General features: G+C 44.2%; 1 protein-coding gene across 1 annotated transcript; it reads right to left on the bottom strand.

Annotated features, from left to right (window-relative positions):
* On the bottom strand, positions 1–27,408 carry EGLN3 (egl-9 family hypoxia inducible factor 3). Its single transcript, XM_063160385.1, has 5 exons — positions 27,024–27,408; positions 7,433–7,552; positions 5,442–5,578; positions 4,680–4,753; positions 1–3,589 (listed from the first exon to the last, which is right to left on the bottom strand). The coding sequence occupies exons 1-5, from the start codon at positions 27,378–27,380 to the stop codon at positions 3,552–3,554; spliced, it is 726 nt and encodes a 241-aa protein (XP_063016455.1). The 5' UTR covers positions 27,381–27,408; the 3' UTR covers positions 1–3,551.
* Between the last annotated feature and the right edge of the window lie 401 nt (positions 27,409–27,809).

Raw genomic sequence — 27,809 nt, 5'->3', positions numbered from 1 at the left:
TTTAACATGACCCAGTGTTTATTGACTCCCGCAACATTTTTTTTAACAGTAACAGGAACACAAAATGTGATGTGTGGTAAAATACTACAAGGGGTTTCTACATGGATCCAATGCAAAGTGCCAGCATTGTTGACCAGCATACAACCTGACAAGAGAAGATGTAGTCATAACTCACTCTCAGATATCTGCTGGGAGTACATCACAGTCAAAGTAGAACTAGTCCTTTGCCTGCAAATAGACACATTTTCTTCTAGATGCAAGTGGTGTTAGAGCCAGCTATTTTGCAACAAGAAATATATATAATATATTCCAGCATTTTAAAAAACACACAGGACTAAAACTGTTTAAAAATAGAAGGGGAAAAAAGAGTGGAACTTTTTAGACACTATTTTGTAGAAGTCATTCTTCATAGAACCAGAAGTAATCTAGAGAAAAAGATTTATTAGAGGCTAGTTTGCTCAAAAGGCCAGTGCTCACAGGTTTAAGAATAAAAACAGTCTCTTGATTTTCAGCACTGTCTCCTGGCCTTTTTTCCTCCCTGCACAACAAAAACCTCCTGTTGAAAATTGCAGCTTAGTGGCTCTGCACATTTTTCCCACGCAATTGAAAAGGCAACCATGTTTTTTAGAGCCATCAAAAACTTGCATGACATGACATGCCTGTCATGAAACATCTTCACAGATATGAACAACGAAGGCACATTACCTAAAGATTAAAAAAAATACCAACCAGAATTTTTGGAGGATTCAAAGTTAAATACCTTAGAGAAAGCATTCCTTTTCACAACTGGCTGACAAGTGCTGTTTAGCCATTTGATTCAAACAGTTTGTATGAAGACAGAACACAAGGAAAAGGCCTCTTTGAAATACCCTCCCCATGTGTATGTCACACATGGCCAACACCCCCCTACACCCCACTCCCAATTAAACTACAGCTTCTTCAAGGTGATCATCCCACTGAAAACAGAGTAGAGACCTGAAATGGAGGACTGAGGAATTGGTTACAAGCTCTCAAGCCCTCAGTGTTTTTGCACTTGATTACAAGTGTTAATAAAGACAACACACCCTGCCACAGAATAATTTGCTCTGTCTTCTATATATGTAATATAGATGAGGAAGATCTTCACAAAAAAAGAAAATATGTATTTATTTACAATAAATGCAACTATACTGCTCCATGCTCCATTCACCACACGTTGCTGACCACTGCAGAAACCTGGTGGCAGCAACAGTGATAACTGAAGTACCTTCCCTTTTCAGCCCTTACACAAAGCTTTTCCCCTTCTACCACATTGTTTTCCCACTGTTCCAGGCTCCAGTGAGATGTGTACTAACAATGCTTTCTAGTTCATTTTTAAGGTTACAGTTTCTAGAGGCAAAGCAGTATTTCCTCTGCTCTGATTCTCCTCCTTTTAAAATCATATAAGAGTTTCAAATTTATGTGCCATTATTAACTTTGAATAGGTGTATTCCATCACCTTCTGTAAATAGTAATGCTGTCTTCTCCAACACCTCTCACATTTCAAAGGATTACCTCTCTCAAGGAAGACCCTTTCACCTCCCACATGAACATTTTAGAATAAGAATTTCAAGTTATCACTAAGTTTCCTTCAAGTCTCTGGTATTACTTAGAATCAACCGTAGTAGAATAACGTTTTTTTTAACATTAAAGAACATTTATCACGTTCTTTGTCTTTTTCTAGTTGTAAAGATATTAGTCACAAATGTTCCCTCATACTCCTCTCTTAGGGTGCACAGTGCTCAGGCCTATACAACCTTAGCTGGATCTCTGGGAGAAGCCAGAGAGAATAAGGGGTTTCTTAGCACTGCTGTATTTACATTCAGCATTCATGGGCAGGCTGAAGGATGCTCAGCTTTTCTTTAAGACACAAAACAACTTTAAAAAATGCTCCATTTTCTATTATCATTTTTTAAGTCATGAAAGTTACTTCTCTTCTGTCCTATGCAGCTGTTACCTGTCACTGACATTTAATAGCTGCCATTGCATACAACTTTTCCATTCCCTAGTTGTTCAAGTGCAGCCCATCACAGCACAACAACGCAGCAGAGCGTGGGGAAGCCATGCAGGGGCCAGAGGTTCAGACACACCACCTTCCCCAGCATGGGCAGGTGGCACAGGAAAATATGGGACACTGAAGGGGGCATCTATTTGGAACATTTAATAGGGTCTGACATACACACTGACAGCACGAGATAAAAATGAATGCAAGTGAGTGTATTAGGCTGAGAACAATTCGTGTGAGTGATAAATACATCCACTGACAGATCCCAGCTTCATTAAGAGCTATTCTGAACTGCATAGTAAGTGCTGGTTGTAGAAGTTTAGACAGTAGACCAGTTACTCACTGAGTCTAATAAGTTTAAAAAAAATAATGGAGGGAAAAAATGTGTGCTTTGCCATTGGATAACTCTGATCTCACAGCCTGGACACAGCAGCAGTAGTTACCTGCCATCACAGATCAATTGAAACAGAATTGCAGTTTCATTCAAATTACATATGCATGCAAAATTAAACAAGTGTGTTCACTAAGAATATGTAGCATAAAAATAATCAGGTCTAAGTTACCCATTATTCATCATGTATTTGTCAGACTGCCAGACACATCTTTCCCTTTCAGATTCATATCTATGTCATACAGAACACAGCAGATGGAGAAATCACAAAGCAAACACTTCTCTACATATCACTGGCCTTAAGGGCCAATGCATTGTGTGCCATAAGCCTTTCAAGTTTACCAGATTTTTGGGAGAAAACAGCTGCTTTACCAAACTGTGAAAATAGAACACATACAACCCATACTGCTCAAAACAGAAAAAATAATGGTTTTATGAAGTGTGAACAGATGCATAACTACTTTCCCCCCGGTCCTGGGACAGAAAGGGCAGTAAAGCTACAGAGCTAGAATGTGCCTCTTGAAGAGCAAACAAAATCCAGAAAATGCAACAACTGTGTAGACAAACATCTGGGAAGTCATGTTTCTGAAGAGCTGAACCAATGTTCTGCACAGCAAAATGATGAACAATACATCAACAGGTCCATTTGGGACAGACTGTAAAATGCTCTACAAACATCCAATTTAATTTCTCCTGTCAAATATCTCTCTGTGCCTGTCAGCAGTCTGCCAACTGATTTTAAACTTGCAAGGCTTCTTCCCATTTAACTAGAACTTTTTTCCCCATAAAGTGCAAATAAGACTCAGTTTTTTACCACTAGTTCCAATGACCATTATCTTAGTTACAAGACTGATCAAAAGCCAATTGGCTGAGCCACTACCACTAGGCTTGAGTATCACATACTCTTTTTTTTTTTTTTTTTAAACCCTGGTTATTTTTTCCAGCAAAGAGCAAACAAGTCCTTCTTCTACCAGATGCAGCATGACAGGAGGCTGCCTTAAGTACCATCAGTGTAAGATGCACGTGCTAGACACCACTGGTGCATACTTGTGCATAAAAATGTTTTGCCCTTATTTGCTGGAAATGGAAGTCATCTTTGGGATCTTATTTCCTCACAAAGAGTTCATGAGCAGTTGATTAGTCTTCATTAAGAGGTGCTTCTCTCTTCCTCGCATCTACATCAAAAAGAAAAAAAAAACAAGAAGTGGTTAAACCAGGGGGTTCTGACTGTATTCATCTGAAAACTCAGAAACAGAAAAAAATTGGTTTATTTTCAATGGACAATACTTTACATTTCAGAATCATGCCATGAATCCACTATGTGGATTGAACTGCTACATGATACCACAGCATGTTAACAAGGACAGTGACACAAAGATCTTATACATTTTTCATGTTCAAATTCAAGATTATGCATGCAATATTTAAGTAACCCAATAAACTCTGAGACCCCAGATCAGTGATACTTTTCCCCCACAGCCTCTTGGCCCCTTTTTCATGATCCTCTTTAAGGGTGAAAGCAGTATTTGCTTTCCATACAAGCTAGAGAGATGACAACAGTCTCTTCTGAAAATCATTTGACTAATTACAACTTTGCCCAGCTGCACACATTTTTAAAAAGACAAGTACTCTCTCCACGCTGTTTTTTGAGGAGGCAGCCCCTGAAGACCAGATCTTAAACTGCTCTGAACAGCAACCCTTAGATCATGGTCCCCGGTAGGGTGTTGGAACACACCTGGACAACTCAGTCTGTGACCCATATGCCATTACTGCAGCAGTGCCATTAGAAAGCTGGGTCACCCCTTTGTGGGCTTCTGCCCTTCACTAGTACAGGAGACCCTATTCATCCAGAACATTTAGAGAACACAATTATTAAACTGTCCGTGAAAGTCCAAACAGAGTACTAAACAGGGTTTGGAGGAGGCAAAATATACCTCCCAAATAACAAAAGAACAGCTGACTCCCTGCGGTTGGAGTATCCACCTAGGGTAGGAAAAAAATGTCAGTCATTTGGGACTCAAATCAGAAACTGTCTCTCCCATTCTCCCCATTTTGTTCATCAGGGATTCTAGGGCCAGGCCTGATCTCCTGTCACAACTTCTCCACCTGCATAAAATAACTGACTAGCAATAACAGGAGAAAAAGCTTCCTAAATATGCATTACATATGCTTGTAGTTACAGAACCACTTCTGCTCTATCTCTGACTCTGGAAATACCAAAATGCATTAAATTCTTTCTAGTGAACATTTATAAAAAAATCATACCAGTTAAGTTCCTGAACTTCTTTTTGGCTTCTGCTCTTTCTTCGGCATCAAAATACCACACGGTCATGGCATATCTATAAAAGAAAGAAATCTTGCATGTCTTTCCACAATTGATATTAAAATACAGCAGTGCACTTTTATGGTCATGGAGAAAGCAAAAACAAGACTGGATTAGTAGACTAAAAAAGTAAATGAAAGTGACACATCTTTAGAGGCAAACACAGGCAGCATTTTAGTGCATATTTTAACAAGTCAGATAGAAATATAGGTGAGAATTTCTGCTGGAGGCACAAAAGAGAGCACAGCCCCTGGTAACAGAGGGCAAAAGTAGCTTCCAGACCTTTGCATGTTTTTCTGTTCTGGGAGGCCTGTAGGCAGCTTGGGGGCTGCCCTGCGTCACATCAGCTTTTCACAGGCTGCTGACAGATGGTAGCCCCAACAATCCCTATAGTGTTGCAAGGGCAAAAGAATAACCCAGCACCTCCCAGCTAAATAGCTATGCCCAGCTTGGAAGATTTCTCCTGTTAATGGTTGAGGGCCTTTCTTTCCAACACATGAGGAAATGTATCATTCGAGCTTGCTCCTCCTTACTTAATGAGAGAATTCCCAATGACTCAAAACCAGGAAATTCACTCAACATCTGTCTATTCTTTATGCACATGTATTTAAACATGATGGCCATAATTTTGGATTAAAATACTGGTAGAAGAGATGCTCTGGGGTTTTTCCTAGCCAAAAAGCAATATTAAATATGCTACTTACCTGGTTGCATAAGAAGGCTGGACTTCATGTGGGTTCCTTCGATCTGACCAAAAAAAAAGTAATCGGTCAAAAATCGGCTCAACATCTGCTACATAGGACTTTCCTTCTGGGAATATTCGAAGAATTCCACCATGCAGCTGAAAGAAAAGGAAAGATTGGTTTTTTGCACATATAAACAGCCACACATTCACATGAAAAATAACTTATTTCTCTCTCCTCCACACCTAACAAATGGGGTATAAACATCTAATGATAAACGTGACACCTACGTGACAACACTGGAAAACCTTACTGTGTCTCTTGGCCACTTTGTTTTACCAGTCTGTAATGCTTCAGCTTAAGCTTCTGTCTAAAGCAAATGGACCAAGATAAGGTAACACCAGCCCTGCAGCAAACACTGGGAAACTTCTGAGCTTCCAGTCATATTTCTAGAACCAGCGAATACCACAAGCTGCTCTACCTGACCAGTCTGAGATCAAGCTCTCTGCCCAACTCTTCTTAGATACTGCTCACAGTATTTCAGACAACATGCCTGATCACTTAGGAGTTAAATTCTACACCTCAGGAAGAGTGAAGTCTGTTTTATTGTTAGATTTGTAAAACTTCTCAAATGCATTATAGATCCCAGCCACCATTTTCCCTACTCATAACACAGCCTGGTTTCTCTACCATACAATTCCTGTCTTTCACGTGCCACGATTTTCAGGAAAAAGGTCTGATGATCTGCACACAGTCCAGAAACTTCAAGAAAAGATGAAGATGAACCCTGCCTCATCCTGCTGCTGTTAGAGTGCTCTTTGGAGACTTTAATGCTGCATCACAGAGTGCAGTGCAGCACCAACCTGATGTGGTACCTCCACGTCACATGCAGACCTCAGTGAGAAACTACTAAGCCAGGTTTAAAGTCACATAGCCCAGTACTATTATACTCTTATACAGCATGTCCTCCAGCATACACTTACATAAAATCACCATCACATCTACATAATAAACTCCATCAGTGCCCTGAATTTCAGTTAGCTTTTCTTGGTGCTCACTTGGGTGCCTCCCCACTATTTGGATAAGGGTGTAATGCACAAAATAAACTGGATATTTGCATTTCTTCCCACATCTCCTCCTTCATTTTATTACATTGAGATGTTTCACTGTCATACTCTCTGTAACAAGATGTGCTTTTCTGCAACACTGCATTTTTCAATCACATTGTCTCTGTATCTGAACTCACTTATTAGGGTTCATTAGTATTAGTATTTACCTGTTCTTAAAGAGCATATTGTCTTAAAAAGAGGTTAGAGAAGCAAACAACATTGTACAATTTTCAAGTGATAACCCTCATGAACATTCGTGGTGCATTACAACAGACAACAGACTTGAAAAGAGACATTCTGCAATTTTACAAACTCCTCTTTTGTTTCTAATTTAATAGTATGGCACATTCAGGGGTGACTTAACTGCCTTATAGTAGTAATATAGGCAGGAACAAGAGTTCTATCCAGTCAAGAAACCCACTGGTGGAATCAAACCATGTTTGTTCCTCTTCCTAAGCCCCACTGCTTCATAAATAAGAAAAGGGAACTGCCTGAATATCTTCTGCAGGTTAGCCTGAAGTATCAAGAATGACAAAGTCACAAATTTGGGCTGTCATTTTACTCTGCTCCCACAATCCACTTATTCTGTAGTGAATTGATTTTCTTTTTCTGCTGTTTCCTCTAAACAAAGTGTTAAGAGCATACAGGCTGGTGCTTATAGCTTTATCCTATAGCAACAAAACAGTATGTGTGTAGAATGAGAGAGGACGATAACGAAACAATTCACATTCTTACTTCCAAAGCATTGACAAAAACAGACAGAAAAAAAAAAAAGAAGAGATGAAGAATGGACCAGCAGCTCAGAAGTTCATCAGAGTTCACAGAAACAACAGACAGCTCCAGAGCTCTGTTTCTGAAGTAGTTTTTCCTTCCTGTTGTGCCTCGACCCCATGGCTTACTCACCTTGGAGTCCCAGTTCTTGTTCAGGTAATAAATACAGGTGATGCAGCGCCCGTCACCATTTGGATTGTCCACATGACGAACGTACCCAGTCCCATTTCCAGGATAGCAAGCAACCATAGCCTGAAACATATAGATTGTAAAATAATTAATTCTACAAGATGTCCACCTTCAGTTTTAATTTGCTAAGCATCCTCCCACCACCAGTTTGGCTCACTATTTCTCAGATGATCAATCCAAAACCTAGAGCAGACATCACCTGAATGTATTTTTGCACAAGTGTTCTTCACAGGACAGCTCAGCCAGTGTGAAATTCAAAACTGGAAAATAAATACCCTTATAATTCACAACATATACACTAAAATAAAAGGGAAAAAAGTGAAACTAGAGCACTAGTATGCATGGTACAAGCTTGTAATAAGCTACGTGACTTTGAGGCAGTTTCAGCTGAAATTTGCTTGGGTTTCTACAGATAAGCAGTCATTGCAAAACAGATTTTCCAGTCATAATGAAAGTAGAAAGCATCCCAGGATGTCATGCTTTACTACCACCATCCTCCTCCATTCATATCTTCCAGCCATTGTCATGTACACCCCTGTGTGCAACTCAAAGTGAGTGGTCCCCAGGAGGTGTTGGTAAAACTCCATAGAGCAAAGTGTGCAAAAAGCTGCAGCTCCTTTGTGCTGTGTTTGCACAGGGCAGTGCACGTTTGCTTTCATGGACTGAGCCACAGAACTAACCAAATAGCTTTCAGAGCATTTCTCTCTTTGATCATCTTCAGACTTGCTGATACAATCACTTAATTAATGGTTTAAATTTCGTCTTGAATGATAAGATAAGCCTAATATGAATTACTCCAAACCACAAGGCAATCAACAGGTCTTAAAAGGTTTTTACAGTAAAAACATATTAAACTTAATTGACTTAATTAGCAGCCTAGGCAGAATGCAGGCAAGATCAGGTGAGACTGCTGGTAGGGTACTAGATCTTTCACTCAGTGTCTCAGTCACTCATCATTATTGGGGCTACTTGGCAGTGATACTGATCACCCCTAAAGCTGTTGCAATAGAAGTCTTGTTCCTACTCCCCTGACAACTCCAGATTGCTTGCCAGTAATTAGCAGCAAGAGTGATGGGAAATGATGAACTAAGTTCAGCTGGAAAACTGCAGATAGTGTTCAGATGTGGGTTCTGCAATTATCACTCCTCAATCTGTGTGCTGCGCTACCATGAACAACTTGTGCACGGAGCCCACCACAGGCTCAAGTTCAGCTCACTGTCCACCAGGATGAGCTGGGGGTTCCCAGGTTCCCCTGGGGAGCAGAGCTTCTGGCAGCCCCCAGCCTGTATGTCTGCAAGGGGCTCCTCCTTCCCAGGGCAGGAGTCAGATTTGCCCACGTTTAATTTCATAAGGCTCCTGTTGGCCTGTTTCCCCAGCCTATCTGGTTTCCTTTGAGTGGCAGCCTTGCCCCCAAGGGCATCAATTGATCCCTCTCAGTTTGGTGTCTTCTGCACAGCTGAAGAGCACACTCTGCCATCTGTTCCAGGTTACTGATAAATAAAGGTGTGTGTTTAACACAACAGGTCCCATGACAGATCCCTGTTGTGCCCCATTTGGTAGCAGCCTCCAGTTATTGGAGGTCTGATGGACCATGACCCTTCAAGTCCAACCATCCAATCAGTTTTTTACCCACCTACTTTTCCATCCTTTCAGACAATAAAACCCTAACTTCACATATAACAGTATTTTACGTGCCTGTGCCACAGAATGAGGATTGTGTACCATTTGCATGACCTGCAATGATCTGATATGCACAATTTATAATGTAATTGATAGTTGGAGGTTGACAGTATAGGCTTTACCAAGAAATTTTTATCTAAGAACCCCAGAATTCCTGTTTTCTTCTTGCAAGCACATGTGAAAGGCATGCTGTTCTCATGGGACATGACCAGGTACAGTACAGCACATGCTGATTTAATCAACAAGGAAATTTCACTGTGCCAACAAACACCAGCACAGAAGCTACTGCCAGCCAGCACAGTACATCCCTCAAACCCTCTGCTACCAAGAACAAAACCTATCCACAGGAGTCACCATGTATGAATTAACTTTCCTCCCCACAACAAGCACCAGCTCAGCACCTGCAGGCAGCAGTAAGGCACCAGGGCCCGCTCTCCACACCTCAGGCCAAAGGTGCTGACAGACTAGCGGCCTGCAGGGTCAGGACTTTATGCTAAACAAAAGCAAATACTTTTAATTCCAAGTAATAAGCCCTCTTCCATACACCTAGCAGTCAGGTAGATGCCTTGCTGTAGATCCTATCTGCTCTGTTGTCATTCTGCTGTAACAAACGGCTCCAGAGCTGCACTACGTTTCACTACCAGCCTGATAACAGCAGTAAGGGCCGGTCTACAGCTCAGTGCTAGAAACATGTTAAGGGCATAAGTCTGGTGGAAACCACAAGTCAGCTGTATCTGCAATGTAATAATGGTCTGAGGAAGCTGGGCCCTCACTGGAGGGAATAACCCAGCTTGTGCATTCCCCATCCCAGTTACTAGCACAGCACCTCATGCAGGGGCACCTTCACCCATCCCACATGCCACGAGCTGCATCAGGTCTAACAATTAAAATAGCAACCTTGTGTAAAACAGGATCTTCACACGCTGGGAAACATGACCCTGGTGCCCCTGAAGCCATTCAGTCACTCCACTCCTCAACTGAGCAGGGAAAAATGTAATGAAAGGCTCATGGGTTCATAAGGATAGGAAGAGATCACCCACCAGTAACTGTTGCAGGCTGGGGAAACTAATTTAATTTATTGCCAATCAAATCAGAGTAAGATAGTGAGAAATAAAACCAAACCTTAAGACACCTTCCCCCCACCCCTCCCTTCCTCCCAAGCTCAACTTCGCTCCCAAGTTCTCTATAGGCCAGCAGTGGGTCCATCTTGTAGCCAGCTGGCATTGGCTCTGTTGGACATGGGAGAAGCTTCTAGCACCTTCTCACAAAAAAACCCTGATGGGCTCTCAGCTACCAAAACCTTTCCCTGCAAACCCAACCCACCGTGGGAGCTAAGAGCACCAAGGAGAGGGGCAGGGAGGAGGGCAGTGCTGGAGCTGGATGTGGCACAGGGGCACAGGCACCTGCAGTGCCAGCTCAGCACAGCCCTGCTCACCACACCAGGGGATGATGAATGACAGGAATACAACCTCACTGGCCAACACTACCTCGTTTGAAGTCAATGTACAACACAAAATTATGGCCTTAAGTATCTCTTTGGAGAGTAGACATTACTCCAAGATTACTGAACTGCCTAAAAATCAACCCAATATTACTACTGTTTTTAACGCCACAAACAAAAAGCTACTGAACTGCAGACCCTGAAAGGGATTTAGGTGCTTTATTTACTATGGAAATCTAGGCAAAAGGCCAGAGTTTCCCCTGGCCTCCCCCACATAATATGCTCCCTTAGAACATGTGCTTTGTCTCCAGCATTGATGCATAATTTATTTATGTACAGTGTGCACCTTTTGCAACTGCAACACTCCATCCCTGGAGATTAAGTGGAACAATTCCCACAGAATCCTAAAGCATGGGCCACACTATAGCTTAACTTTCAGAAAAGCAAAGAGAAAAAAGTTTCTAGTAGCAGTAGCAAAAGAAGAAAAGCAGAAGTGAAATATCCTTTTTCCTGGCACAGCGAATATTTGAATGAAACCTTAAACAATGAAGGGAAATCATTCTGGTCCTCCTAGAGACTGTTGAAATGATATGAAGCTTTATCAGAGCAATGGCTGGAGCAGCTCCAGAGCAGATCAAGCTGGCCTCAGCAGGGATTCCAGCTGTTAGCAGTACTTTTGGAATCATTTAAAGCAAACAAGAAACAGGAGATGAGATGCGTGACCCAGACTTAATTTAGGTAATTTGTGAACATTGGTATCTGCCAGATTAGTGCACAGTCCAGCTACAAAAGCCAGAGGCTCGATAACAATAATCAAACCATTTACCAGGTGTGCACGTGGAGTGTTAGTTAAAAATGTTTCCTACACTTTTGGCTATTTTGTCCAGAAGAGCACACTCCAATTTTGGAAGCAACTCCTCTCTTCATTAATGATTTTCAAACCTAATCAAACTTACTATAGCAGACAGTGATGAGTAGGAATGTACCTAATATTTCTGCTTTTCCAATACAATCTATTACAATGGCTGCTGGTTGGCTTAACTTCCCAGTGTAAGCACTCAGAAAATTTCTGCAACACTCCCTTTTTTTAAGTTAAAAAAGAAGAGTTTGTCTTACACTACAGCTGAATAGTTAAAAACTCATACCCAGATGCATGTCTTTGGAGTCACACACACCACCACATGAAGACCAATGCTCTGGTAGTCTAGTCAACAGTCATAAATTAAACCTACAAAACTTGGAAAATGAAAAGCGAATCATCAAGACTAAAGCTTCTGCCCTGTCATTTTCAGGGATGTTAGATTTCCCAAGAGGGTGCAAATCAACCACAATTTAAACAAGCAGCAATTACCAGCTTTAGGATGGACCCAGGAATCGCCAGTAAATTCCACACTGCACAGAAGCTTGCAGAAATAAGTTATCTATCATTCAGTCTAAGTATTACACTCAAGTCAGCCAGAGAAATCTGCAAGTCAAACTGCAAGACACTAGTAAAGTTTGAAGGCAGATAAAAAACAACTGTTCCATTGAGAGGATTTTTCCGTGCCTCCCAGTGCTTCTAGCAAGCAGAAAAACAAATTCTCTTAGCTGATGGCCAGGATCATGCTGTGAGACATGATTTACAAAATAAGCAATGCTAGAGCAGCCTGATACGTGGAACAGAACATTTCAGAAAATATCTCTGCTAGAAGATGTTTGTAGGTGGAAACAAACAGTGCTTAATAGGAAGCAGCAGAGACACCAGGTCAGAAGGTCCCAAATTTCAGCCCAATATGTGGTTGTCAGGTCTGAACTTGAGGGCAAACAAAAATCACTTTTGATCAGTCCTCTAGGGTATTAGGACTACCAGAATTCACCTGATTGTCTTAGTTTTGAATGTATATTGTGCTCAACCTGATTCTAGTTCATAGATGTGCACAGTCTTTATATCCAGAAAGGGAAAAGCACCCAGCATGCTCTACATTAAAAGAACATGAGTAGTCTGACATTTCATGATCAAAGGCAGGAGATTCTCAGTTGAGGCTTGACTGACATATAAACACTATGGGGTATTAAGTAATTTCTTATTGCACCCAATTGCACCTAAGCGTTTTGTGATGCACAGCTTATAATGGTTAAGTATAAAATATTCATGAACATAATTAAACATTAGTTTGAGTTTATGAAAGTTTAAATATTCAACTACTATACTGAAGTATGAACTGGGAACATTGATCTAACTTAATACTCTATAGAGATGGGAAGGAACAGAGGGGAAAAAATTATGTTGAAACACCAACAAATCAGAAACATTAGCTTAATGCCTGTTGGAAAGGGAATCACCAGTCCCAAGAGGGAGTAAAAGTCTGCTAATTTCAATCAAGCAACACATGAAATGGGCTTCAGTAGCATTTTTCTCATATTGCATGAGAAACTGGTCCCTCATTTCCTCACCAGAACTTGGTTACCAGTCTTCAATCAAACTATTACTTGTAACTGTGTAAAAAAATCCTTTTTCCATGGATAGCACTTTCACCAGGTGGTCTGGTACTTGCTTCTTGCTTACATGCAAGCCTGATCATTAGATTCAGATCTTCCAGCAGCTGAAACCTCATCTCTGCTTTCTTATTTTTTTAGTCTTTTGAATGCACCACAGCTTGCTTGTTGCTTACAGGTACATAAAAGGACTTTTTAAAAGAATTTCTTGAGAAACAACCTGAGGATGGGAATTGTGGGAAAGACTATTCTCTCATTTGCAGGAAGAAGATGCTAAGACACTGATTTATTTTTGCTCACCAACCAGAAGTCTTTTATTACCTGATAATACTCTGACTACTGTATGACGGAAAACTGTCCCCGCTTGTTAAATTTCTTTTAAGAACTAAGAGTAGAAAGAAAGAACTACCCATGAAAGCTCTGTTCATGGATTAGCTCCATGCCACACAGCTGTTGGTGATTGGCATGTTATCTAGTTGTAGCTCAAGGAGCCTCTAATAAGCTCTCAAATCTTATGGAAGGTGTCTGTAAGGAAAACAGATCACAGATTGATGCTGCTTTAAAAATGAGCTCCCTGTTAAATGAATCTGTGATGGCGCTTAAGAAGCTTTCCTTATGATTGGCAACAAGATTTAGTTTTTCATAGCCTATTAATATGAAGGACTGTTTCAGCCTGTGACTACATTTTTTTTTTTTCCTTAGAAGAACACACACTTAGAAATAAATCTGGATGCCCTTCAAGTTCAAGCTGGCTGCCAGAGCAGTGCCACTGTGAAATGGGAAGGCAGCAAACAGCCGTGCCTCATGTGGGCAGCAGCCACATGCAACTGTCGAGAGAGCAGGGAGCATTTGGGAACCAGCCTTTGGATACAGCAGCGACTCTGCTGAGCTGTTCCCACTGCTGGATACTTCCTGGGATCCTACAGGATCCTAAAGTCAAGGGACAATTCAGAAACTCTGAAAGGATCTGGCCATGGAAGTAGTTCTCCAGGTTTCCACGGGCAAGAGAGTTCCAGGCATTCATTTACCACTGTATACTGCCTACATGGCTCACATTTTTTAAAAAGCCAAGGAAACTAACACTGCTTTCAGATCACCACCCACATTATCTGTATTCAGCCTCTGGTCACAGCAAGAAGAAAACAGAACACTGAAAGTAAAGGAAACAAATCTGAAACTGCCATAGGAGCACAACTGTCCTTGCAACGAGCATCTTTGCCTGTTGTAGTAATTAAAACAATTAGCCTCCTTTCTTGTACGCTTAATAAATCTACATAAGCCTATGTGCATGTCAATTAACACTTTTCTCCACTACTTCAAGCGCTTCTCTCGTCTTCCGCAAACACAGAATCAGACAAGATTCTTATTTTACATCCTCCTCTGACCTAAAACCACGCTTTGGTCGGTGCTGTCACCGCTCGCTGCGCCTCGCACGCACACGGCGGCCGCGCCGCTCCAGAGGCGCTCAGCGCTGTGCAGAGCGGGCACACCAGCACGGCAGGACCTCGAACTTGAAAGGCTATTGCCAGTGAATTAGTTCAGTCAAGGATATTCAGATTAAGTCTCCAATTAGCAGCTGTAAACATGCGCAGTGCGTGGATGTATCAATAAAGGCTGTTGAGTTTAGAGAGACCGCCCGCCCTGCGCCGGGGAGCGCTGGCTGCGGGCCAGCGGGGTGATGGCTCAGCGACAGTGCTACGTGCGGAGCGTGAGGCCACGGCCAGCGAGGCAAACTCCGCTCCCGAGAGCGCCTCACACACGGGCTGGGGGAACAACGGGAAACCCACACAGGCAGCGGCACACAGCGAGGCAAACTCCGCTCCCGAGAGCGCCTCACACACGGGGAACCCACACAGGCGCTCAGGCACTTCTCGCTCTCCTTCTTACTGGGCTGTCCCTCCCTCCTGCGCTGCGAACACAGGCACGGAGGCTTATCTCCCACACTTCAAAAAAAATGCTGCCTAATTACATTTAGGATTATTTTTGCCTTTTGCTGAAGCCCTCTTTCATCACCCAGAAAACTCTTTCAGTCCTCTCCTCTCCCCAAAGAACCAAACCTGGCCAAGCTGCACTAATGAGAAAGCATCCCAAGCAATTGATGCAGATGGAGAAAGCATCCCCTGTAATGAGCCCTGGGGGACATGGTGACAAGCACCACCCCCGCAGAAAGGCAAATTCATAAATAAGTGCAAGCTCATTAAGGAAATCTGTAAGGACTGTCCCTGTATGTTCAGTTTCTCAGCAGGGAATAAAAGCCTGGTAACCAGCACACACATCCTCTGAGGGTGGAACATTCCTCATCTGTGGGGTAGGAAGATAACCTCACAGTTTCTGAAATATTCCAGCCTTTCATTCTTCATCAGCAAGTCAGACCTTTTCAGTTCTGCTACTAGTCACCCAGAGGATTACACACTTTTTTTTTTTTTATTTGCAACATTGAAATAACTGCATATTTTGATGCTCTTGTGGTTGTACTAATAAAGGTCAGGAAAGACAGCCACAACATAGCCAAACTTTTGCTGCTGTTGGAGCTGCCTCAGCTGCCAATATCCTTTTCTTTTTATTACCCATTTATTTTTAGCCTGTGGGCCCAGGGCAAGTGAGCAGCAGAGCCCACAAGACTTTTATCAGCTCACATTTGGTATGCAGCACTTCAAACCCTTCCCGTGAGCTCATCAGGGCAGCCCTGGACAGGCTGGCAGGCAGAGGTGATGAGCCACCACCTTGCTGTGCCAAGGGGACAGCAGGCCCCAGCTGCCAACAACAACCCCTCCTTGAGGCCACCACCCAGGATGCCTCTTGTGAGCCCACACGATCCCACCAAGCAGAGGCAGCACCACACTGGGGGAGATGTTTTCCTTTGCCCCTCTGGCTCAGTGAAGAACACCCTTCACTGCCAGAGAGGAACGCAGGGTTCAGAGAAGCACCACCACGCTTGGCAGGTACCCCAAATGCGCCTCAAGGGTCCTCCCTGTCAGAGCCATCTGGGCTCCTGAGGCTGCTAAGAATCACTGCGCTGCATAAACAGAGAGATCAACGTTCTTAAGTGCTTGTTATCACAGCAGTAAAACCAAATAATTGCTAATTGATGAGACCAGTTATCTCCTATGTTAATTTTGGAAGGAAGCCATCTCACTCACTACCCACACATCTTTTGCTCACCCATACCTTTACAGAGGACTTGCCTAGATAACAGTATCCTGCATAAGATTTTGAATGAATAATTAAGTGTAAAACCCATTAAAATTATCTAAAACAAATTACCATCAGAAATAATTTCTACTACGGTTCAATAATGTATAGTTCTTTACCTGCACATAAAGTTGTACTGCTCTGTCTACAGGTGCACTTTACAGCAGTGTAATCTCTCAGTTAAAGTGGACAGATGTGTATTCAGTGGCACACCATCCTTCCATGCAGGAAGGGAAACAAGATATTCAGATTCAAGGGAAATTTGTAATAATCAAACTGTGCACCTGTTCTAAAGCTAGGCAATAAAACCTATTGGTAAAAAAAACCAAATAAATCTTAAGTGTTTTAGTGCCTTTCCTCTCCACCACGTACACAGCTGGTACTTACACCACTAAAGTATGGGTGGACAGACACTCAGCAACTCTGAGCAAAGCAAGCACGCACAGACAGACATGCACACACCACAAACTGACTGCCTGCCTTACATCTGCATGTCTCAGAGATATCCACAAAAGCTCTCATCTCCTGAACAAGGAAGTCTGCTCCTTAGCAACATGGACAACGTTAGATTTTGGATTTGAACACCGCCTGCTGAATTCCCACTTCCCTCTGTCCACTGGTCAAGTGTGTCCCGTGGATTTATGCTGCCACCACCTGACAGAAGAGACCAAGCTAAAGGCCAGCTCTGTTGTGGCCACTGACACAGGCTTCCACTCTCCTGCTGGGGCAGTGGCCCTGCACAGGGACACATCCATGCCTGGCAGGTTTCAGCCTGCTCACACCTGCTGCTCTGCTTTGCTGCAGCCCCCTCTGGAACCTTACCCAGTCACTCCCACCACCACAACTCAGTGAAGCAGCAGCCCTTGGGAGATTTCTCAAGGCCCAGCTCAGGACTGAGTCTCAGAGCAATAATGTTCTGTGGCATCTAAGGTAGTTTCTGCAGGAAGCACTGCAAGTGTTGAGCAATGGAGGCAGACTCTCTGGTGTGACTTCAGGATGTTTCCTGAGGATGCAGAAAGCCTGGAGCGTTCTTTCTGGCTTACTCCCCTCCTTCTTCCTCTTCCTCTCTATAATCTTTCTTCTGGCAGCCAGTGTGACAAGAGCAGTACGTACTCAGAGCCACCCCAGGGGAAGGCAAGGCTGAGCCAAGCTGGAGGCTGGACAGAGGCTGCCTGGGCAGCCAGAGGAGGCAGCCCTCATCCCTGTCTCTGCCCTGGGATGGAGATGAGAGATCATGGCTGCATAGGCATGACAGGGGTAAGAAACCACCTGGTGGGGGCCCTGCAGCTGGTTTTGCTAGAGATATGGGCTACAAATGCATCTCTGTGGTGGGAAGCGCAGAGGGGGAAGGCAGGACAGATACTTGAGGGGAAGGCAGAGCTCTAGGGTTACATATGCCCTTTTCAGTGTGAGGGTCAAGCAGGTACTGTGTCTGCCTGTAGCTCTGGTCAGCATTGGCACAGCTAGAGCCTTTTCTAACTGCAGCCAAAACATTGTACCAATACAGCTTATAACTAGCAGCAGTAGCTTCTACAGATGGTAAATAGTGAAACATGCTTCTAACCAAGTGCCAGCAAAGAAAAAACTATTTGTTTCAGTTACAGACATCCAAGTGTAAAGAAACAAACAAAAAAATCATGTCAACTACATTTTTACTCTTGCCAATAAATTATCAGTGCAAATGTGAGACTGCACCGAGCCTTTACATCACCAGTTAAACATCAAGTTATTCAATCAAATATCTTGGTAAAATGCACAACTTTGAGACTTCAGTGTTTGACCATCATGAAATGTTGAATTACGCCAAATCTGGCAATGAGGACCAGAGCTCACAAATCCTCTCACTGCTCCTTCATGAGGAGGAAGTCTGTAAAACAGTGAACCAGGCAGTGACCCTTCCTGTTGGGCTGCTTCAGAGACACCATGCACGTGCTCCATACAGCAGATGACAGAGGGTGAGTTAACTTACTGAGGTGGAAACATTAGTGAATATTGTCAAGAACAGAGTTATCAATACATTCTGGGGGACTCTCTCCTGTTTGTGTACATCTACTTGTATGGCTTTTATGTGTTAACAGCAGGACATGTTATAGCATTTATGGTGATGCTTCTCCTTTTTCCAGTGTGGATGGCTATGCAAGAAGCTTTCTTCACTCCCTGGAGTTCCAAGGCAGTCAGGAAGCTCCATGCCAATCTCCACCAACACAAAGCCCACTGTTCTTACACTCAGGCTTTTCCCATTCCATATGGCATTCCTCACCACACACTGCCTATCTCTTTGCATGCATTGCTGGAATAAGTGCTACTGTTAATGGTATTAGGACAAGTTTGCCATAAGACTGTCAGTTGCAAAAGGCCAGATAAAAATCATTACTATCTATATCATCACGTGAGGCTCCTTGCTGCCTCCCAGGAGAGCACATAAAAGATCACCCGCATTTCAAATGTAACAAAAATATTTATACAAACACCAGGGATGGCACAAGATAAACAACTTTTCCTACAGTTTTCTAAACATATTCTAGCATAGTCTAACACAAGCACCAGAATATGTGCTTGAAGTCCCATTGATCTGAAACTGCCCTTAAGAAAAACTAGTTAAGTGAATTGCTGAACTGGAGCCAGAGTTTTAAAAAGATTTGTCTTATCACTTTGTATAAAAAATTACAGCGCAAGAACACATAAGCAATGATTAATTATATTATGACTTACAGACAGGAAAAATGCAGACATATATCTTGTTTGGATTTTCAGGTCCAGAAAGAAAGTACAGAAAACAGACTATTTATTTTGACCAAAGGATTCACATGAACTAGATAGACACAAGACTCAAAATGGGTATCTTTTTTTTGCTACAAAGCAGGATGCAATTTCCTGATGTTTGGCAAAAGACATGGCTACTCTGCCATTTCCAACTGCAAAACTTTGGACAAACTGTGCTGTTTCCAGTCAGTGCAGATAGAGTGCTATGGTGTACTCCTGCCATTCAGACTACTCATTTTTATCTGGGTGGCTAAACATGAACATTTAGTAAGCCTCCATGGAACCACTAAGGTCAGCAAAAATCTCTTTGATTACTTTATTTGTGAAAAATCAGAGCAACAAGTAGGTTGTTTAATCAACTGCTTTCTACTAAGTGCTTTGCATGTTGGCAGTAAGTTTATTCACCTACTAATCTTATCAAAGCACAATGTCAAGAGAAAAATGACTGTAGGGGAAAAAGCTCCTTTCTGTCACTGAGAGATACTAGATGCACATATGTGAGTGATGGAGGGGAAACAGAGCTTACAGCTCTCCCCAGATCCTTCACAGGAATGATCACAAGTGGTGTGCTGATGGGATGATGTGCCTGTGAACAGTTTAAACAGTGGGAAATAGATGATTTACTTGACATGAACCTCCTTCATGATCTTACTTCACATCACTGACTGAACTGAGAGACCTTCTTGCTTTTCTGACCAACTCTGTAACATCTTTTCAAAGCAGTAACAGGTCTAAACCAAATTGTTACATAGTGTTATGCATCAGTCAAAATCTTCTGTCAAACCCCACCAAGTTCTGCACCACTGCATCAGTTATTCACCCTGGAGCCCACCACAGCAGCCATCAGCCATAGGCACAGGTACCAGAGGCAGTTTCCAAAACACCTCTTCCCAAGAGCTCCTCTACTAATAAACCTTACCAATAAAGCCTTTTCACAGAAGCTTAGGGAGATGTGTTGTTGGCAGCTTTCTAACAATGTTGTTTCAGTCTTCAGCTTTGTGACAGAAGGATTACAGTCATGACAAATCCAACCCAGTGCTTTAAATTCCCTCAAGCTGGAATGCACACATCCTCCTTCATGGAGGTAAAACAGGTAACACTTCCTCCTAGGCTTTCCTTCCTAAGGAAGAAAAGATGGGTGAGTGCTACGGGGCCTGCTGGTGCCAAGGGACCACTTGCCCCCAGCCTGCTACACAATGGGAAAACTCAATCCAATTGCAAGAGGAGCAGAAACAAGTGACTACCTCAAAAAAACAAAAAAAAAAGAAAGTACCTTGTCTTAGTAAGAGTCATCTTGAAACATTTGATAAAAGTATTGATCTCTTCCAAGCGTATTGAGTTTGTTCAGGAAACATCTAAAATTCATCTAATTAAAAATGCATACACGCTTGGATCATTGTGGTTCTATCTCCTCCCTCTCTCATCCTTTCCACATGCAAAAGGGAAAGACTTGCACTACTGTTCCACCACCACCTCAGGAAAAAGAATTAAAAAAATATCTCTGCAATATGGAAGAGGATACTTCCATGTAATAAATCAACCAAATTTCCCAGGAAGCAACATGCAAGAAAAGACTGAATTACATTGAGCCACCATCCAGAAAAATTTGAAAGTCAGAGAAAGAAGAGTTTACTGTGAAATCAAATAAAAGCATTGGGATTAACACAGCTGGAATCTTTAATGCAAAGTAACAGGTCACTTTTACTGCATACTTCCTGCCCTGCATCAGTGTTATAAGAATCAATGTCCATTTTAACATATACTGCTATTAGCAATGAACTGTATGAAATGGACTGAATTATTCATTAACAATTACCTTGGGAAAAGGCACACAAATATTAATAGCAAGGATCATTAGGAAGAAATTCTTTGCAGAAAGGGTGATTCGATATTGGAATGAGCTACCCAGGGATGTGGTGGAGTCACTGTCCCTGGAGGTGACTGGATGTGACACTTAGTGCCCTGGTGGTGTTCAGTCACAGTGTGGACTCAATGCTCTCAGAGGTCTTTTCCAAACTAATTGATTCAGTGATTCCACGGCCAGCTCTCCTCCCTCCCAAAATGCAGGCTCAGCAGGGCAGGGCACTGAACTCTGAATCTTGTCATTTCCCCAGTGGCTTTCCCAAGGATACTGCACCTTGTGATGCCACACACACATCCCCGTGGGTACAAAGGACAAACACTCCCATACACAGAGGCCTTGATGCCCTGTATTACAGTCACACCAGCATTCAGTGAGCAATGGGTCCTCACACTACAGCAAACTGAGTGGCACATACCTGTTTAGGGCTTGCAAGTGATCAAGCTCTGGTCAGCACAGCAGTAAGGCAACCTCTGCAAGTCCCTGGCACTAAGAGCTGACACGGTAGCAGCAAGAACTGCTACCAGAGCAGGCACAGCAATGAATAAGTTACTGCAGAAAATGCATGACCAATGTATGAGAGATTGTGGAAAACTTCACTGCTTTGCCATTACTGTGTAATTACCAGAGTCTATCAAGACACACTAAGAACTGCTGGACTGTAAAACTACAAACAACAAAAAAAAAAATTGGCCTGATGCCACAAACACATGCAAAACTCAGGATAAACAGACCATTCATATCTTTACATTGCCTGAGAGCACTGACACTTCCCTTCATTTATAGGATTAACCACCTTCTGCCTTTCTGTGGGACTATGGCATGGACAGGCTCCTGGCACAGTGTGATAAACTCACTGGGTGGATACAGACTTCCCTGGCAAAAGGGGGAAAGGAGGACCAAGAGAAGCCACTTGGCAGCCAAAGGCCCTGGTGTAACACAACTGAAGGCAGCAGGTTTTGCCACTGCCTACCATGAAATAAGTTTGCCAGCGCACTACAGTCAGGTTTTTAAGAGTGAGGATACAAAACAGCTACTGAATTCAAGCTGCTTGCAACTTCAACACCTGAGTATTAACTCAAACACCATTCCCTAGAGGCTTTCCATGCTTCTGAACCCACTTGCAGACATGTCCATCACTGTCTGTGAAATATTGATCCATTTCTCCAATACCCTGGCCCTGCTGAAAGAAGAATTTATTGAAAAGATTTTCCAAGTGCCTCTTTCAGAGAAGTAGTTCTTCTGAAAGTTTCAAAAGTCATTGAGAATAATTTGATGAAGAACAAAAACAAGTGTTAATATGCCCAAGTTTATACTCATCTGATTGTCAAGTAAAAATTATACATTCCTGTGTATAATTAACCAGGCTAACTAATCTTGCTTGACAAACAGAGATATAAACATCAGCTTTGACACTGAGCCAAAGCAACCACACTAGGATCTGTGCCAATGCTGAATTCTTCAGTTTCATATCATAAAATGACTTGTCTGTTGTATTTACAGTTCCAGTGGCTCTGGACTCCGCCGGCAGCTGGCCAGAAGAACAGATTTGAACTTGTGCATTATGGCACAACATGTGCATTTGATTAGAAGAAAGAAATTATGCATATTTCTTCTGGATGGTGGTACTCATCAGACCTCCAATTGTAAACTAACTGCACATTGCTACCCAATATCAAAAATACTTTGTAAGTACAATAAGCCAGTATATCTATCTCAAGGGGCAGTACTGCTCTTCAGCCTACTATAGCTAGAGTTTTCTGTTATCTCACTCTTCAAATCAGTACCTCAAGTCAGAAAACTCAGCATTTCACTGTGTTTTAATTGCAAAGGATAGAATTTGAATGTTATAGAACAGCACTTTTCTTTTTTCATATATAAATGCAAAAACACCTCACCTCCTTACCTGAGTTATAAGGGACTTTATAAAACTACTGCTGTAACATCTCATCCATTTCTGCAATCTTCAGGAACAAAAATCTTGGTAACAACCTGCTAGGCAGACCATATTTCAAAACCTACCTAGGACCACCCCATCATTTGATAGGCAGAAGAACCCACTCTGGTTTCCAGCAAACACTCACTAGCTATGAGCTGCTACCAAAAGACCTACTTCTCCTGTGACCATTAGAGAGGGTCCACCAGGCTGGTGTTATGGCCACAAGCAAGTTTTTGAGAAGGTTCACATCCCACATGGACTTCTAAATTAACTAATCTTACATTCAAAACACTTTTTTATTTTTTAACTTTAGGCCATACACTTGACACAACGTGAGCAGTTCTGTTCTGAGCTGAAAACATCAGTCACAGGCTTCCTTCAGCACAGAGCAACTACTAAGATTACAAATTCTTGTTTTATTTTCAAACCAGCAGGACTCACTGGTGTCCAGCAGGTGCAAGACGGGCTCAAAGTCCCCAGAGGCAGCCCTGACATGGATTTCAGCCCTTGGTGGTACCCAAGAGGGTATCTGTGACTCAGGGCAGGAGGTGCAGAGTCCACTGAGAGTGCAGCCACACCAGTTCAAAGTACCTTCCACCCCTCAGCATGAGGACCCAGGCAGCGCTGGCAGCACGTCAAGAGCTGACTCAGCTGGGGTACCCAGGGCAGCAGGCCCTGCTGGCATTGCCCTGGGACCTGCCCAGCCACAGGGACAGCTGCCCCTCTCCAGCAGAGGCAAAATGAGACAAGGGCATCAGCCTCGTAGCAGCAGATGAACTATGCAGACATCCCACTGCAAACACAGCTTTAACTCTTCCACCCACCAGCCAGCCAGCCTGGCTCCTGCCATACTCGGTTCCCTGCCTCCTCACATCAGGGACTTCCAAATTCCCCCAGACCCCGCAGAGTCTCTTAAAAAAACACCCAAAAAACCTCCAAAGACACTCCACCCATGACCAAAACATTTCTCAAGTCTTGAAGGAGAAATTTATAGTACAGTGTTTTCCTGCAGGGCACCCCCCTCAAGCCCCTGCAAATGCCAGTAAACCCCAAGATGGAACTTTGGGATCTGGGGAGCCAGAAGCTGCAGCACATCACCCTTCCACCTGCAGTCCCTGGAGCACCACCTGATCCAGAGGGCACTCTGGGTGACTGGCCTCACAGAGCAAGCTGCAGCTTTGCTGCTGACCTGAAACACCCACCCCCACTTCTCCACCAAGGAAAGCTCCAGCAGGGTAGTGACAGGTCCTCAAAAACGGAGTGACTTCTGTCCCCAGGCCAGAACATCTCTCTGTACAAGGACATCAATCTTCTCACTCTGAGAAGAAGACTGAACTTGGGTCAATTATGCCTCAGTGATGTCCTTAGTCATTTACCTACTAGAAAAGGGGAACCATTCCATTATCTTACTAGACAATGGAGACTAGCTGATGAGAACACAAAAGCCAACAAGCAGTGCATTGCGTCCATCAACCTTTAACCATGCTTTGATCATTTAACCAGCCAGTAATTTAAAATACAACTTACACCAAAGATATATTTGTATGACTGGTCTGCAAAGATGGCAGGTTACATTTCATGATCAGCCCTCAAATGTCAGCCAGCAGCTCCTATGAATATCCAGCACCGTTGAAAATTTTACTTCTGTTCATTCTCTTTGATGCAATCTTAACTCTCTTGAAATGCTCTTGAAATTAATTTGGCAACAGCACAATCCCAAGTGACTTGTTTCTCTCATTTAGCTGAAAGGAAAATTTCAATCATTGGACAAAAGTTGTTCAGGACTTATGTTTGTGTAGCTACAAAAATATGAAGCACTTCACACTGAACTGACATAATCTGACATAAGTTCATTTACCAGGCAAATCTCTCGCCTTCTTCCAATACTTAGGCTGAAGACTAAAGTCATACTACTTATTAAAAGAATAAACCTTTAAATAATGATGGGCTGATATAACATAAGTACATTTTCATGACAAACTGAGTTAACATGTACCTAAATGCTTACATTTTAAACAAATTGTTCAGAACTCTCAGTTTTGAGTAATATCTATATCCCAAAACAATAAATTACAACAGCACATGTCCCACAGAGATGTTCTGGTCCAGTTGCCCATGAACATCCCACATCCCCACAAATGTTAAGCTGTGAAAGTTTTATGGGCATTCATTTACATGCATAATCTGTCAGATAAAAATACTGGATTTAAATTTGAGATTTGTGTGTATGCATTCATAAGACTTCAGATGAAAAGCAGAATGAGAAGATTTTATGGTGGAAGAGAAATGTCTTAAACCTACGTGGGAACCTGCATGCACTGTAGCAATCAGTTGTTAGTCACAGGAATAATCTTCCTGCTGAAGGCATCCCACATCTCAGTTACAGACAGCAGCTGCTATTCCAGGGCCTCACATACCCATGGTACTTCTTATTGTAACAAGAGGATTGGTTACCATTAACATCTGATGAAAATTTCTCTGCATTTGGTTTTATAAAAAATACTGAGATATTGAGTCCCTTTCAGTCCCAGACTGTTGTGCAGCACTTACATGTGCTGTTTGGAGTCTGACAACTTTCACATTAAAGCACAAGAGCCAGAAGTCTTTCTTCATTGTAAATAGCAAGGCTGGACAGCCTCCTTTTCACTCCCCACACACACACACACAATATCCACCCCTACACACACCCCCTTGGCCAGAAATGCACTTTCAGCAGTAAACAGGTAAACAGAAATCACCCAGAGAAAGGATGGGGATGACCTTTAAGGTGTGCCAAGGCAGGATGGTTATTTATGCCTCCTCATACAAGGGTCTCAACAGGAATAAGTATAATCCAACCTACCCACATTTTAAAACATACCTACCCAAGCTTTAACTGAATTGATGATCAGTAATTCAATGGAGCAAAGAGTAAGGAACCTTTATTGTTCCCACTACTGTATGTAAATGTGTGGCGTTGTATGCACAGGTTTCAGTGTGTTCCCAAGTCACTGGTGAACATCACTGTACTTTTTTCTTCATTTTCAGGGCAGAATCGCAGTACCATTCACACATGCCCTTAGTCCAGTGCAAGTTAGGATCTAGAGAAATGCCTAATTTCTCCCTATTGTCATTTTTAAAAGTTTCATTGTTTTTGTTTCTGGCATACTCTAAAAGCAGTGGACCTTTTGAAAATGTACTATGTCAAGTCAGAAATAAAGAAATAAGCATTCAGGACGACAAAGTAAACGTAGTTCCAAGCTAGTTCATTTAGCCGTAGCAAAACAGGTAAGGAAAGACAAGACAAGTTATCCCACACTAATGTCTTTGCAAGTGCAAATAAACTTCATTGGGAAAGAAACTAATAATACAAGTGTCGCCTCCATTTCTGAGAAAGCCTAGAAAAAAACAACTTATCTCTTTAAAACAAAAGTTTTGCTGCGCTCAAACCACTAAACATCCCTTATTCTGTGCGTACTCGATTCAGTAACGATAATCTCTTCAGCTGTAGAACGGCGACAAGAGTCGGAACCGCGAAACTATTCAGGATAATACATGGGCGAAACATCCAAACAATCGGATCAGAGCCGGGTCCGTGCGTTCGCAGGGAGAGAACGGAGAGCTTGCTCCCCCGCGGAACGCAGTCACGGTCAGACGTTTTCGGTGGGGCACGCCCCGCACTGTCCCACCCTGTCCGCACCCGGGGTGAGCACAGCCAGAAGCGGGGGGCAGCCCGCTCCAGCCCACCGCCAGGAGCCGCCGGCAGAAGGCACGGCCGGCGTCACACAGGTGCAAAGGCGAGGGACGGGACGGGGTCCGGCAGCCGAAAAGCCCGGCGAAAACGCAGCAAGGGAGCGGCGAGGAGCCGGCCCGGAGCGCTGCTGGCACCGGCGGGGCGAGGGACCCGCAGGGGGCGGCCCCGCTTCCAGCGGGACCCCGCACGCGGCGGCGAGGGCCGGAGAGCGGCTGCGGTCACGGGAGCCCCGCAGGCGGGCACGGCGCCTCCGCCGCCCGGGGACGGCCCGGGGGACTGCCCGAGCCACGGGTCCCCGCCGGCACCCCCGGCAGCGCGGACGCGCCACGGGCCGGCGCCCGCGGAAAGTTTCGGGCAGGTCCCGGCGGCAGCTGCGAGGCGGGTCGGGCCGGGCCGGCTGGGAGCCGGTGCCGCGGGCGGACAGCAGGTCGGGGCCCCGCGGACCCTTACCTTGGATCGCTCTTTCACGTAGTACTTGCCGAGCCGGCTCCCGCAGTACATCACCAGCCGGTCTATCAGCGTGAGGAGAAAGTTGATGGCCTCGCAGCCCTCCTCCGTGCCTCCGATCCACTTGATTTGGTCGCCGCGGAGGTGCCGCTTGGCGACGCCGCGGCTGGGGCCGGCCAGCTGCCCGTCGGCCAGTTCCCCGTCGCGGTGCATCCGCTTCACCCGCTCCAGCACGCAGTCCCCCACCACCTCCCCCAAGAAGTTGTCCAGGTAGCAGAAGCCGATGTCGTGCAAGCAGGGCACGACATACTCCAGGGCGATTCTCTCCAGGTCCAGCCTCATGATGTGCCCCAGCGGCATGGCGCGGCGGGGACGGGCGCGCCGCTGCTCCGCCGGCGCCCGCGCTGGGAGGCGATGCCCGCGGGGCTGCTGTCCGCTCCAGGCCGAGCCGGGCAGGGGCTCCGCCGCGGCGCGACGCCAGGCGAGGCCAGGCAAAACTTTCGCCGCTGCGGGCTCGGCTACGCACCGCGGCCCGGCGCTGCGGGAGCGGCGGTGCTGCCGAAGCCCCGAGCTGCTGCTGCTACCGCCGCCGGCGGCGCCCCGGCAGTGTGCGGGAGCGGCCCGGGGCGGGCGGGAAGGGCACGGGCAGCCCCCGCCCCGGCAGGAGGGCGGCAGATGGCCGCGCGCTGATTAACGCGCCGGCTACGTGCGGGATGTGTGCTCGCGCCGCCGCACGTGGGAGGGGCCGCCCGCCGCGGCGCGATCGCCCCGCCCGCGGGGCCCGGACAG

This window comes from Melospiza melodia, chromosome 6, assembly GCF_035770615.1.
Source record: "Melospiza melodia melodia isolate bMelMel2 chromosome 6, bMelMel2.pri, whole genome shotgun sequence".
NCBI classification, from domain to species: domain Eukaryota; kingdom Metazoa; phylum Chordata; class Aves; order Passeriformes; family Passerellidae; genus Melospiza; species Melospiza melodia.
The sequence above is the reverse complement of the archived record's forward strand: the minus strand, read 5'-3'. Positions and strand labels throughout refer to the sequence as shown.

Bases quoted from the DNA above. Each gene is read 5' to 3' on its own strand.
- EGLN3 (XM_063160385.1), bottom strand. From the start codon at position 27,380: ATGCCGCTGGGGCACATCATGAGGCTGGACCTGGAGAGAATCGCCCTG. The intron at 5,579-7,432 runs GTGAGTAAGCCA...CTTTTCTTTCAG, and splicing joins ACAAGAACTGGGACTCCAAG to CTGCATGGTGGAATTCTTCG. The intron at 4,754-5,441 runs GTAAGTAGCATA...TTTCTTTTATAG, and splicing joins CAGCCTTCTTATGCAACCAG to ATATGCCATGACCGTGTGGT.